Source organism: Cyrtonyx montezumae, unplaced genomic scaffold, assembly GCF_038088225.1.
Source record: "Cyrtonyx montezumae isolate F1298 unplaced genomic scaffold, pur_monq_1.0 scaffold_12, whole genome shotgun sequence".
Taxonomy (NCBI): Eukaryota; Metazoa; Chordata; class Aves; order Galliformes; family Odontophoridae; genus Cyrtonyx; species Cyrtonyx montezumae.
In genome coordinates this window covers 14,242,468-14,257,403 of record NW_027071848.1, presented here as the reverse complement: position 1 = coordinate 14,257,403, position 14,936 = coordinate 14,242,468, and the positions used below count along the sequence as shown (strand labels likewise).

Sequence of the window (14,936 nt, the reverse complement as noted above, 5' to 3'; positions counted from 1 at the left end):
GATTTCTAGGTGCTAAGCACCCATACTTGCTACTTTGGCGCTACCTAACGCTGTGTTGTTATGTTAATGCTACACCAGCGATTGCGCTGGAATACGGTTAACGAGATGCCGACTGTTGAAGATCTGAGTAACGAACAAAACTTCATTGCACGTTGGATGTCCAATAGTTCCCGTGCTGGTGTCTTACTAGATCCTAGCTTTACTGGACTGAAAATCAAGGCAGAAAATCTGTTACCTGCACCTGAAAGCATTGCAGCCTTCCCTGGTGAAGTGCAGCGTCTCTCAGGCAGCCGCTCCGTAAGTGAGGACTCCTTGTGTGAAGAGCAGTTGCTTGAGTGTGGCAGCTCCTGTGCACTTCAGCAAGATGCCACTGAAACATCTTTTCCAGCAACAGCATATAATGTAGGAAGCTGTAAAGCAGACTTTGGCCACAGTGAAATGGATGGTCACAGTAAGTCTGATTGCAACGATCCTCTCTTACAGAAGCTTGAACAGGTAATAAATACATTTAAAAATTTCTAAAATTCCTTGATAGTCATAAGTTAAGATTTATTTTATTTTTAGCAGCTGTGGAATGGAACACCTCTGCTACGAGGGCAGGCTGAGAGAGCTGGGGCTGTTCAGCCTGGAGAAGAGAAGGCTGACCTGAGAGCAGCCTTTCAGTATTTAAAGGGAAGCTACAGGAAAGAAGGGAGCAGACTCTTTAGCAGGGTGATAGAACAAGGGAAAATGGCTTCAAGCTTAAAGAGTAGATATAGAACACAGGCTTAAGGAGCAAGCCCTGAGTCTGTTACGTATACATAAAGGTAACTGTCCTCCTTGTAACATACAGTTACTGAGAGTCTAGTTAGTTTTCACAGGCACACATTTCTGTTCAAAGTGAAATTACATTGAGTGCCAGCATACTTCCTCTCAGAATCATCTCAAAAGATGTGACCTTACTGTTGGCTGAAAGTGGTAAGAGGGACTTTAATAGATCCTCCTTTTGAGGATTAAGAACTCAACTCATTGTTCACTCTGCTAGAAGCAGGAAGCAGAGAACACTTAGTGCATTTATCTATCCATGCAAGTAAAAGCTGTGAGGAAGGAGTGAATCCACTGAGTAGAATTCCACAGCTAAGCTGCTACGTGTTAGGAGTGCTTTTATTCACATCTTTTGGGCATGTCAGTAGTGCCCAACAGCAGCTGAATAACAGATGTTACCTAGTTTATGTAAGAGGAATTGTTAAGTCTCCTTTATTGGAAAGTTACTGAGAATGAAATATATCTGTAGTGTGTGTATGTATGTATATGCATGTATAGGTATGTGTTTATTATATTATCATATATATATATATAATATTTATTTCCAAGATATCAGATAATTACAATGAGGAGCACTAATACATACATATAAAGAACACTGCTATATAAACTTGCATATAAATAACTTTTCTAAATCTGTACTGATTATTTTGCATTTTAGTAAAAACACCACGTAGTATATGTTTTTAAAAAAAGTAGAATTTCGGTGTTTTTCTGAAACTGCAGAAATGAGTGTTCTGATTTCTGCAGTTTGTGGATTGGTCAATTAAAAACTAGTGGATTGGGGTGTACTACAAACAGCGTGTGTATTCATAGAAGAACTGGAGATTTCGTTCATCAAAGCACTTTGTGTGCAACGCTTCATGTTACAGTTAGGTAATGGGGCATCTTTAAAACTTGTTGTCTTGATGCTTATGTTTTGGTGCATTTTACATATACCTACCTATTTTGTTTTTGCTTGAAAAGCTGAAGGAATTGCAACAACAGAAACAGGAACAGATGAAGAAACAACAGGTGGAGCAACTTCAAAAGTTAATGGAAGAACAGCAGAAGCTACTTAGCATGGTATCTAGTCAGACAGCAGGTCTGGGTAAGTTGAGAAATAAAGCATAGGACATACTTTATTAAACAGAAGAACGTGACCTATTTTTCTGGTGTAAGTTAGAAAGCATATTCAGTGTTCATCTTAAGACTACTTCATTAATCAAAGATAAATGCACTGTTTTAATGACCGATGACTGAGTGCTGCTGTGGAAGGAATATTGTCCTTATGACAAGTTTAAACATAAGTTAATGATGGGAGCCTTTGTTTTGAACAATATATTGTAAATATAGAAGTGTAAAATAAGCAGTTGCATTCCTCTCTGGTTACCTGTTTCCCACAATACTTCTGATTGCTTATCACTGTATCCATATGAAGTGGTACCTCCCTGTTTATGCTCACACAGCATGTGTGTTCATGTGGTGAACTCAACAAAACTGGGGAGCTCGTCTGTTCTGAGAAACAAACACTTGTAACCTGGATCAATGTTCCTGTCCAATTTAGTTTGTGCAAAGGGAGAGGGCAGTCCTGGACTGGAGAAAGCCCTCAGAGATGAGTGCTTTCTTCTATAGCAGGTAATAACAGTCCCACCTGAAAGCTGATTGTTTGTTTGCATGCTTTTGGGGGAAAAAAAACCCAAACCTATATTTTTATTTCATAGGGAAAAGCACGTGGTGTCCAGAACAGAAGATGGAAAACTTAAGAGAGTCTGAAGATCCACACATGGATCCTTTTTGTGCGGATCTCTCTGAAAATAGAGGAAAACAGCTATGGGTGACTAATGCAGAGGAAAGGTAATTCAGAATGTGTCCTGATAAAAAGTGTAAGTAACATATACAACAAGTTTGTCTGAGTTCTGAGTCCCAATTAAGATTCTCATATTCCCTATTTGTATAGCTTTCTCAGCCAAAAATTACGTTTTGTTAGTACAGTGGAGACCAGTAATAAGAGAGGCTGTGGCTTGAGATGGTGACAGATGTGCTGTGCTGGCTGAAGAAGTGTATGCAAAGTGGGGTAATGACAGTGTAGAAGCACACTTTGCTATAGGCTTAGTATGTTAGCAGTTAGAATTACTGTACTCAGTCTGATTTATTACAGTCTCCTCTTTGCTGTTACACAGCAAAAGTAGTGATGTGGAGGAGTGTGAGGCCACAACTTTTTAGTTTTTTACCAGGTGTTATGTTTGTTTAAAGATAATGTGTGGCTAAGAAATGATAGTGCTTGTTGGAGAAGGTTTCTCACACGTTAGAAGTTGTTGGTTTTTTTTTTTTTTTTTTTTTTAATGGTGTTGATGGAATAAAAGTTGTGGTTGGCCTTGTTTAGAAGCTCTGCCTTGTCTGCCTGGTCATAACAAGGAATACTTGTTCCAGGTGGTAATGGGTCGACCCCAGGCAGCTGCTTGGTCACCCTGCCTCAGAATTCAATGGAGGTGAATGAGAAGAGCAAAAATGAGAGTTGTGAGTTGAGATAAAGACAGTTTAACAAGTGAAGAAAGAAGGGAAAGAGACTCCAGCGTTGTGAAGGCAGCTACTCTTCATTTCCCACAAGCACGCTGGTGCGCAGTTGGTCCCTGATTAACAGGAAGTTTTAGAGAACAAAGTCCACAGTTCTCAGTGGTGAACACGATGCTGCATGGCATGGAATGTCCTCTTGGTCACTTTGGGTCAGCTCTTCTGGCTCTGTCCTCTCTCCCTTGCCCACTCCCAGCCTATTTGCTGAGGGGAACGGAGCGGGCAGCATGAGAAACAACAGAAAACTTTGATGTTCTGCAAGCAGTATTCAACAACAGTGCAGTACCACTGGATGTTAATGATGCTGTTGTGGTCACAAATCTGAAGCAGCACTGTATGGACTGCTATGAAGAAAGTTTACTCCATCCTAGCCAGACCCAGTATGCATACTGGGTCACAGTAGCGTTTCCTTGAATCAGTGTGGAGGAGATACACCTCAGAAATGATAAGTATGACTAAAATCTGAGTTTGATGGCTTGGGCAGAAGAATGGGTCATCAAGAAAAGCAGTGAAAGATGAAATAGCAAAACTAGCATATGCTGTTTTTTTTTTTTAGCTGTGTATGAATTATATATATAAATATACCTGGTGTAGGGAACCTGCTTTGGCAGGGGGGTTGGACTCGATGATCTCTACAGGTCCCTTCCAACCCCTATGATTCTATAGCAAGGATTTGATAACTTTATCAAAAGATAATCAACTATTACCACTCCGTGACTAAAGTACTTCATAATTTGTCATCATTTATGAATTGTATCTTAGGTCTTTAAATAGCAGCGATGCTAAACACAGTTAAATTCTACCGAAGTGTAATTGTTAATTCTTTTAAATTGCACTAGACCTATTAAAGCTGCACTTCAAGAGAAGAAACAGACATTTGAAGAGTTTGTGGAAGAACAGATGCAGATAGAAGAGCAGCGTCTGAAGCAAAAGCAGAAGTTACAGGTTTTCTATTTATTCTTTTAAAACTTTTGTTTATATATAGTACCATGATGTTATGTGGTACTTTAAAAACTCGCATGACAGGTTCTGGCATCAAAAGCTAACGCTGCAATTTTCACATCTTAACAATTCATCTTCAAAATAAAACAATAAGCCCCAGCCATTTCATTTATTTAAGACACTTTTAGAAATACAGTAGAAGTAAATATACTACATAAATCCCTATTAATATGTGGGGTTTATTTTGAAAACAAACAAAACAACCATACTCAAAACCTCAACAACTTAACACTGCATGAGGGATATTATTTTAATGTTGTGTGTATGTTAATTTTTCCTTATCCCCTTTCAGGACACAAATGGATCAACCATTCCAAAAGGAGTGATCAAACGGCCCTTCCTAAAAAGAGGAGAAGGCTTAACTAGGTTCACTAACGCCAAATCGAAGATAACAAAATCTGGGGAAAACATTCTGAAACCTCAACAGGGGGCTTTGGATGACAGAAATGTTAGAGTGGACAGATCACAAATGCAAAAGAAAAGTTTGCTTTCTGGCCAAGAACTGGTTTCTGGGAGCACTCTTACACCATGTAAAAGATTAAACCAGCCTGACAGAGCAAAATGTGGTCCTATTCAGAAGACTCTGGTACTCAGGAATCACAATGGAAAAAATTCCTTGCCTCTAGAAACAAGAATGCAGCCAGGAAAAAATCTTGATGGACAGAGTAAAGTTTCTTTCTCATCAGAAATCAACAATAAAATAGAACATAAAGAGACTGTAGTGGAATTTACTACGTCTAAAGCTGGCAGCAAAATAAAAAACAAATTACCTGACACAGAAAAGCCTCAGTTTTCTTGTGAGACAGCCAATGCCTTTTCTAATTCTAACTGTTCTGTGAGTCACCCTGTAAAGTATTCAGAACTGTCTTTTGAAGTCTCATTTCAGAGTAAGTTGGAAAATTGGGAAAAAGAAAAGGAAAAAGAGAATCTGGAATTAGATGAATTTTTGTTTCTAGAACAGGCTGCAGATGAAATATCTTTCTCAAGTAATTCTTCATTTGTGCAGAGGATCTTAGATCAAGACCAGCAAATTTCACAAGGACGCAGAATGTCCTCTACCCCTATCAAGGCAAAACAGCAGCAAGTAGAGGAACTTGCAGTTAAACTCATTAATAAGAAAAAGGCAGAATGTTTAACAGTGGGAAATAAAAATGATAAAGCAGTTAATCATATGGTCTCAAATTCAGAAACAGCTTCTAGACTGAAGGATCCACTGAATACAGCAGATAGTGTAATGTTTTCAGCTCCTTCTGTGACAGCAGCTCCTGCTTTAAGAAGTACTCAATGGTTTGTAAATGAAGACAAAGATGGAGAAAATGGTGATACTACTACAGATTCTGAGGAAGAATTTGAGACCATGTTAAAATATGAAAATGAAGATGTTAATACATCCTTTATGAGCCATAGTGATTCAGAATTGTTGGATTATGGAAGTTCTGCTGCAGATATTGGCAAAGAAAGCAAAAATGAAAGTGCCAACCTTGGCTTGTCAGACCAAGATAGTAGTGCACAGTCAAACCAAAAGGTTAGAAAAGCTTCAGACCACCAAAGAGGCATGTCCTGTGCAAGCAGGAATAAGTTTGAGTTTGATGATGAGAGAACATGGAGTGATCTTGATGAAAATTACATTCATGATGATTTACCTGAAGAGTATACTAAAATGCCCTTACAGACTGACTGTTTCAGTAAGAATGATAGACCTTTCCCAGATAAAGCAATAAAGAGAAAAGTTGCCTCAAGGAGGGGAGAAGAACTGTCCAAACAGTCTGCAGTAGACAGCAATTCAAATGGACCTCCATCACACCTGATGATGAAGTTGTTTCCCTCACTAAAACCAAAACAGAAGACAGGCTGTCATCCAGAGCATGAAATCAAATCGAAAGTGGAACAGGAGGCAGGAGGTGAGAACAGCAACTGGTAGGGAATGCTGAAGAAAATACAAGTCTTTCCTTTAAGGCTTAAGCTGCAACTTGACGTTACACCAAAAGGTACAGACTTCTGCTGTAGGGAATGACACCCTTCATCTCTTCTCCTGGTTGAGTCTGGTCCCAGATCCAGTCACTACACAGCTTGCAGAATGAATAAGTTCAGTGAAAACTTCTATTTATTTTCACCCTGAAGGCTAGTTTTCTGTCTCATCTTTTCATTCAACTAACTTAATCTGAAGGTGCTTGACCACTGTTTACAAATCTCAAGCAAAGAGGCAAAAGCATGCTGAAAATGAAGCAGTGCCTCCCTTTCCAGTCAGTGCATCCACCCCACATTTGGGTAATGCCATGCACTCCTTGGTTAGATTGTTAGGTTGGAAAGGACCTACAAGGTCATCTAGTCCAACCATCCTCCTATTACCATCCCTACCCACTGAACTACTAAATCAAATCCCTTAGCACCTCATCTAAATGCTTCTTGAACAGCGCTAGGGATGGTGCCTCAACCACCTCCCTAGGCAGGCCATTCCAGTGCCTGACCACTCTCTCAGAGAAAAAATGTTTCCTCAAATCTAGTCTTCTCTGTAAGGCGGTGAGGCATCAGTTTTAAACTCTGCACCAATGAACGTTTAGGAGTTTTTTTCTGTTTTTTGAGAAGTTCATATGAAGCAGAAGTGGTAGCTTTAGTGTTTTATGGAGAACTGTTTTGTTGGGTTCTTGAAAGACATCTGCTAGGTCTTGTTGCTGGAAGTAATGGCTAGCAGCTTTTAAGAGTGAATGAAGCAACTAACTGTACCACAGCATCAGTACTTAGGCTGCTCTTTTGCCTGCTCAAGAAGCAGACTGTGAAAGCCTTAGGAGTGTTAAGCAGTGGCTGAACAGGAAACTGGAATGGCAGAGAGGTCCAGAAATACTTTGGGCCTCTACAATGTATTTCAGGTCAGTGACGGTCTTGGGCAGAATGTATTGTGAGTAAACATGGAAAAACTTAACTTTCTTCTTTGATGCTTTGCCCTTATCATACCTTCATTTCATTTCTTTACAGGTCCTCCACACTCCAATTTCTGGTATATGTTTAGATCTACAAATGTTATAGCTATACTCAGTGTATGAGGAACTTGAGTATATAGTGCAGGGTACTTCAAAATGTCGCTTCAGTACTAGAATCTTCTTGCAATGCTACTCCTATCTATATATAAAATAGTATAGTTTTTTTTTTTTTAATTACTGCGTTACAGTTGTTTACTTCAGTCTAATGGATGCCTCTTAGACAACTTGAATCTGGTTGTTCTTTGGCAGGGGCCACTGTTCCATCCCAGATACTGAGAGAGAAACTCATTGAACTGGAAACAGAAATTGAGCGATTCAGAGCTGAAAACACAGCTCTAACTAAACTTCGTGAAGAAAGAGAGCATGCCTTGGCAAGTATCAGGTAATCTTTAACTGAAAACAATTTGGTACATTCAGTAATATGGTATGCTCCAGGCTACCACACTGTGCAGTTCTTACCTGGGTACTGTTAAACCAAGGTTTATAGGTTATAGGTAAATAATTGATGGTTTTTTTTAGTAACAGTGGACACGAGTCAAGCAACTGGTTGCTTCTGTATGTGAATATTAAACTGTCATGACTCATGAACAGATTGCCAATCTAGGAATAGTATTAAGCACTCCTGGTGGAGAATTTTCTCATGCATACTTTTTTTAGCAGTAACGCAGTTCTAGGCTGGTCTCACAAGATAGATTTCATACCAACATGATAAATGCTCTCCATTTGGAATGGATGTATAAATTGAGTGTTATTATTCATTTCATCTAGGGAAAAAGCAGTAAATACGGCAGAGTAATTCTACGGAGAATTATTCTGTTGCATACCTTTTTCTGCCAAAGTCAATTTTGTTTTGTTTATCCAACAACATGATGCTGTTTCCAATGTTAAATTTGTGATCTGCTATTGGTCAGTGTTTTATTTACACGCTGCTTTTGAGGGGAATGGTGTTGCATTGCTTTGAGAAATATTGGCAAGCTTTTGTAGAATCTAGAATCATAGAATGGCTTAGGTTGGAAGGGACCTCTAAGATCATCCAGTTCCAACCTGGCTTTGAACACCTCTGGGGTGGGGCATCCACAGCTTCTCTGGGCAGCCTGTTTCAGTGCCTCACCACCTCTGAGTAAACAATTTCTTCCTAACATTTAGCCTAAATTTATGCTCTTTTAGTTTAAAGCTATTCACCCTTGTCCTATCACTAGTAGACTGTGTAAAGTTGATCTCCTTCCTGCTCTTGGGCTCCCTTCAAATACTGGAAGGTTGCAGTGAGGTCTCCCTGGAGCATTCTCCAAGTTGAACAAGCCCAACTCCCTCAGCCTTTCTTCATAGGAGAGGTGCTCCAGTTCTCTCATCACCTTCACGGCCTTCCTCTGGACCTGTTTCAACAGCTTCACAGCCTTCTTGTGCTGGGGGGCCCCAGGCCTGGATGAATACGATGGGGCATCACGAGGGCAGAGCAGAGGGGACAATCCTCTCCCTGCTGCCACTCCTCTTTTGATGAAGCCCAAGATACTTTCTGGGAGGCCTTCCGGGCTGCAATTCCACACAAGGCTTTAGCTGAAGCTTTGCTAGGTTAGGATAACTTTTGTGACTGAAGATTCAAATCTAGAAATAGTTGGACGTCAAATGCTAGCTGTGTGACAACTGTTGAACATCTTTGAGGTCTCCCAACCTAACTGATTCTATGAAATATTGCTTATAATTCAATCTTCCTGGGTAACAGAGACTGGTTTTTCTCACTCCAGATTTGTAGTTGTTTTAGGATAAAACAAAAGCTTTGTTTTATACCTGTAGGAAAGAAATTGCAGACTTTCAACAGCAGAAAGCCCAAGAACTTGCTGAAATAGAAGAGTATAGAAAAAAAGAGATGAAAAAGCTGCAAAGGGAGCGTAAAGTTTTTGAGAAGTATACCACAGAAGCTAGAGCAATTCCAGATAAAAAAGAACGTGATGAAATTCAGGTATGAAAACAACAGCTACTATTATTATTTACACAGAAAAACTGAAATTCATTTAAAGGCAATTGGGAACTAATTCTAACACAACATTTCTAACTTAGGCCAATCGCCTGAATGACTGCAATTGATTTGCTTAATTGAGAAAACAGTTGCAGGCTTCACAAAGTTGTGTGGTGATCTTAAGCCCCCCCCCCACCAAAAAAAAACCAAAAACAACAAAAAAAACCCACAACAACAAACCCTTACAAATATTTGTCACATTTCTATGCTTAAAAAGTGCGTGAGACTATGGTAAAATGATCTATGACTTTGAGACAAAATTCCTGTAGCTCATATAATATTGCAAGTTTTCATTTGTGTGGTAAATGAAAATGTAAACTAGAACTATGTTTAAATTTTGCTTTTATCTGTTCTGCAGTAAACACAGTTATCATCTATGATTTTCAAAGTTATGTTTTGTGATTATCTCCAGCATTTAAAGACTTAGGAATAAAGAAACAAGATTTGTTTGTTCCTTTGCTGTTGGGATTCATCAGGTATACAGCCAAGTCATAGCACACTTCACATGTGGATGCCATTTCTTGATGCTACTTCAATAAACTGAATAACATTTGCTGAATGGGCTAGATGGATTCACAAGTATTTTGTGTGACTGTGTCCTCCCTGTTTTCCCATGCTGAGATTTGTTAAGGGCCCTTTTGAGGGTAGTCTTAAAAATAGCACGTTTCTGCCTCAGATGTGTTTGTGCTGGCCCATCTATGGAGAGTAAAGGATGCTGAGAAGGAAATGTGATGATCTCAGGAGCCCCTGTGACTGAAGTTGAGATTTTCAAGCTCGTAGTCTGAAGTTAATGCTACTCTTCTCACAAAAGAAAACCTCCCCCCTTTCAATCTTTTCTTGCTTATTAAATGTTCTAGGAAAATAATTTGTCTTTTGATATGTATAAACCCCTATTTTTCTAAGGCTTTAAAACAGCAGATTGCAGAGTTACAGGAAGATCTGAAACGAAAAGAAGCAAAATGGTCAACCACCCATCGACGCCTGAAAGATCAAATAGACGCTTTAGTGAATGAGAACATGGAGCTGAAAGAAGAAGTTAGAGTTATGGAGAGGTTTCGTCTAGATGCCTGGAAAAAAGTAGAAGCTGTCGGGAGCAAGAAGAAAGCAGAAAATTCTGGGATGACTTTACAAAGAACAGAATCTGTAGTAAGTTACTCATCTCAGTGCTTTAATTTGTCTGTGTGAACACTGTGTGTTGAAATTACAGTCTAATAGCCACAGCCTAGACTTTTAATTCTCTGATGTTGGGGTTCTACACATGGTGCCAGACATACTGTGTTTTTAATGGCACCTTCTTGTCAAATGTAAATGTTCACAGAATCACAGAATAGTTGAGGTGGAAAGGGCCCTCCAGGTGCACACGTCCCAACCCCTGCTCAGGTAGGGACACTCAGAGCAGGGTGCCCAGCACCATGTCCGAGCAGTTTCTGCAGATCTCTAAGGACGCATCACTATGGGCAGCGTCTTTTGTTGAGGAATTCAGCTTCTTAAAAATTCAAACCATGCAATTGTAAGAAGAAAAATTACACAGGTGAGATCTGAGAACCTCTGCACCTCAAGGATCACCCGGGCAAAGCAGGCAGTTCACCAGTGCTTGAAGTTAATTTTGAAAAACAACTGTTATTTTGGATTGCTTGCTCTAAATTAATGTCCTGTAGTTTTTGGTCCCGAGGCCACAAACAATTCCAAAATACAGCTTGGGCTACATCACGCGAGCCCTTCTGATGACTAAATCTCAAAAATGTATAGCTTCTAAAGAAAGCTTGCAATAAACTTCCTGTCAAATGATGTACAAATTTTACTGCAACTGCATGAAGAGATACGAGTAAATGTCACATAAACCATAAGTTAACTCCTTCCTTACTTCCAGTGTCTGCAAAATAGAGGCCAGAAAAGTGAAACTGAATCACTGCTTCTTCCAGCTCAGAAGTGTGGCAGGATAAATGGCAAAAATTACTCAGAGGCAAAAGGTATATGTTTGTCTAGTCAATTAATTCTTCAACATAGAAATTAAATGTGGGTTTTTTGCATGCGCTTAAGAAAGACCATCCAAAACAGAGGGAATAGCTGTAATGAACTTGAGAGCAAGATTCTGGAGAAAGCTGTTATGAGACTGTTCTGAATGAAAATGCGTCTGGTCATGTTGGTGGCAAATGCCTTACCCTAGAGAGATGACATTTGGTGATGTGGTTTTTTTTTTCCATAGATGTACTACTTTCAGTTTCTGCTTCATTTAAAAAATGTAGGTGTCCTGTACAGCTTGACCTCATATATGATTTTAACATTTGATCTGTACATTACTGCCCAAATTAATGTAGTTACGTTTACCTGAGTAGGGAAGGTTCCTAGAGCACCTGCATCAGCACCTGCTAAGGACAACAGCAAGTCTGAGACGGTGAAGACACTAGAAGATTCTTCTAAAACTTTTATGGTATTAAGTCCTGTATCCTGATTTGATTTTGAAGGGAGGGGGGAGGGAACACAAGATAAAATACATATGAAGACAAAATGTGATTTTTAGGCTTAAATTGCTGCTGTTGTTTCAGGACACTTCTCCTGATGAAGCTCTCGTGTCGGTACCATCTGGACCTGCACATGCAGACAGTGAAGAGATACAGAGAGAAATTGCTTATCCTGATGGAAGGGTAAAATGAGAGTTTAAGATTTCACAAGACAGTTGAAGTGAAAGATCAGTGGGTTCCTGAATATGATGGCTTAATACTGACCTCTCTGTAACCTGTTCATTAGGTCGAAAAGGTTCTGAAAAATGGCTGTCACCTCATCTTTCTTCCAAATGGGACATGGAAGAAAGTGGGTTCTGATGGGAAAACTGTAACAGTAACCTTCTTTAATGGAGATGTGAAGCAGATTATGCCTGACCAAACAGTGGTATGTATCCTCCTTCTTCTGCATTCCTCTATGAATAGTTACGTGTGTGTACACACAATATTTCTGGCTAGATGTGTTAACTTGAACTGTTTCCTTCAGATTTACTATTATGCTGATGCTAAGACTACACATACTACGTACCCTGATGGCTTAGAGGTCTTGCAATTCTCAAATGGACAAATAGGTAAAGAAATCATCCAACCCAGCCAACCCCAAAAACTACTGCTGTGTGTGCGTATATGCACACACATGTGTGTTGTATCTTGTCCCAAAATACATTCTAGAAAAACATTATCCTGATGGCAAGAAGGAAATTACTTTCCCTGATCAAACCATCAAAAGTTTATTTACGGATGGACAAGAAGAAAGCATCTTTCCAGATGGCACAATTGTTCGTATTCAGCGGTAAGCTTTGTCTTTTCAGGGACTCTGACCTATTGGAGGGAAGTAGTAAAGAGCTCACTGACAGAGGCAGTATACAGTGATATGTTGTTAAAAATTATATTCGATTATACTGTACTGTGGAGAAGTGCTGTCTGACACATTTTTTGTAGCTTGAAGGAGATGAGGGAACTGAACTCCCCTGTCTAATACACCGACCTGAATGACTCTTCTGGCTTGTGTGTAATACTAGAGAATGTGAGAACCTAGCTGTACCTCACCCAGGTCTCAGATCAAAGCTCACAGTGCTCAAAATGTTCAACTTTTGAACTGCTGTAGCAACAGGCTTAGACCAGAGAATGGGTGGTGGATGTTCTCAAGTGCAAAGTTAAAAGCATATTCTGATGTGAGTGTGAACAAGATAGGGTGGTATTTAACAAAACATTTTTTCTTGATTTCTTCTTCCTTTAGACTTGTTGTTACTGTTTGTTCTAAGAATTAACTTAAGCCTGTTTATAATCTTTAACGTTTTTTTTAATAAAAACCCTTATACGTATGTGTCTTTAATACAGAGATGGAAGCAAAACTATAGAGTTCAATAATGGCCAGAGAGAACTACACACACCGCAGTTCAAGAGACGGGAGTATCCGGACGGCACTGTTAAGACTGTGTACTCAAACGGACACCAAGAAACCAAGTACATCTCTGGGAGAATAAGAGTAAAGGATAAGGATGGAAATATTCTCATGGACACTAAGTTGTAGTTAACACTGACCCTGTTAGCACAACAGAAATAATGTACATTCCTGTAAATAAGAGGAACTATCTTTAAACATATGCTGCGTATGTATTTAATAGGGTTTTTTTGAAATAAATTTTTCATTGGGTGTTATTAAAACTGCTGCTTTTAATTTACTTGTTTCTACTTCTCAGAAGGATTTCGTTGATTCAGTTGTGCAGTTTAATAGGTATTTTTCAGATCCCTGGCTCCTAGGAAGAATGTGTCAAACAGCTGCAAGCTGACTTTATTTTTGAAATCCAAGAGAAGGTTTTTTCAAGCTAAGATAAAAGGCTGTGCTGTGGTTAAATATAGCAGAAGGTAACAGCCTGGGTGTCGGTTTTGCTCACTGCCTGAGTTTAAGGCCATCTGTGCCCTGGGGCACACCAGGCCCAGCACTGCTCTCAGGGTGTAGCTTCCCCTTTTGGCTACCACAGCATCACAATCTTGTATTTAAAACCCCCTTGCTACCTCTTGGCAAAGCACTGTTACTGCTGTAGTGGCTTTTGCAGTCCCCTACTGTAGCAGATACTGACATTTAATTCACTTCCTTCTGTGCAATAGAACATAGACAGATGCCTGCTTCCCCTGTCCCATTCTCTCTCTTCGTCAGGGAAAGCAATGCATGGTTACTATGCCTGCACTTTAGAGATAAGTCAACCTGGACTAGGACCTACACTTAACTAGAAGTTGTCTGATTGCCTGCATAGGCAGCACTGTGTTTTCTGGCAGGCTTAAGTAGCAGTCTTAATTATAAACAGCCATCCTAAAACAAGGCTGTTACATTCTGAAGGTGTAAACAGCTTTGTATGGTATTTTCAAAACCGTGTAGGGCATTTCAGTACCAGAATATATACAATGACCATGAAACGACCTTTTCCCTGCTATTAAAATAGATAAGATGTACAGCACACCTGTGTACCAGTGAGCAAGATTTGGCTGTGATCTCTACCATTAAGTTTTATGCATGTGTGGATGTGAGGAAAGTGTGTTTTGCTATGCAGGTATTTGTGAGGGAGTGGGTTTGGGAGAGTTCTGAGAAAGCAAAATAATTCCATTTTGTTAAAAGAAAACATGGAGAAGGTGCGAGCCTAAGATTTCAAGATCCCTATTTTGTTTCACTGATTTCTGTTTTTCCTCAGTAATTTAATAAACAAAACTCTGAGTTAAGCCCTGAACATCATGGGTATATAGGTGTGCATACTATATTAATAAGATCTGAATGCTTCTATATAGAAGAGGAGAAACAGTCTTTCAGATGCATGCTGAGCAAACTCCTCTTTATTCTAACACTTCCAACTGTATGCTGCAGATAAAGGGGTAGGAAGAGGCAACAACACAGAACATCCCATAGTGAAACCAAAACACAACAATGCAAATGTTTCACAACAGCAGCAGTAACATCCCCCTCTCCCACCTATTCATTCTCAATTCCAAACTCCAGTTCTGGAGCACTGCCATCAAATATGCCTGCACTATGAATGAGTTACAGCACAGCATCACTGTCCCTTCACCTATTATCAGGAGAACAGTTGT

General features: G+C 39.6%; 1 protein-coding gene across 1 annotated transcript; it reads left to right on the top strand.

The window, feature by feature from the left end:
• The first annotated feature begins 55 nt into the window (after positions 1-55).
• On the top strand, positions 56-13,476 carry CENPJ (centromere protein J). Its single transcript, XM_065730082.1, has 15 exons — positions 56-495; positions 1,771-1,894; positions 2,508-2,640; positions 4,197-4,302; positions 4,652-6,260; positions 7,587-7,719; positions 9,129-9,294; positions 10,255-10,497; positions 11,222-11,321; positions 11,688-11,782; positions 11,898-11,996; positions 12,100-12,240; positions 12,340-12,424; positions 12,525-12,645; positions 13,194-13,476. Exons 1-15 carry the CDS (start codon positions 61-63, stop codon positions 13,384-13,386), a joined length of 3,783 nt encoding a protein of 1,260 aa, XP_065586154.1. The 5' UTR covers positions 56-60; the 3' UTR covers positions 13,387-13,476.
• The last annotated feature ends 1,460 nt before the right edge of the window (positions 13,477-14,936 follow it).

Bases quoted from the DNA above. Each gene is read 5' to 3' on its own strand.
- CENPJ (XM_065730082.1), top strand. From the start codon at position 61: ATGTTAATGCTACACCAGCGATTGCGCTGGAATACGGTTAACGAGATG. The intron at 496-1,770 runs GTAATAAATACA...TTGCTTGAAAAG, and splicing joins TCTTACAGAAGCTTGAACAG to CTGAAGGAATTGCAACAACA. The intron at 11,783-11,897 runs GTATTAAGTCCT...CTGTTGTTTCAG, and splicing joins ATTCTTCTAAAACTTTTATG to GACACTTCTCCTGATGAAGC.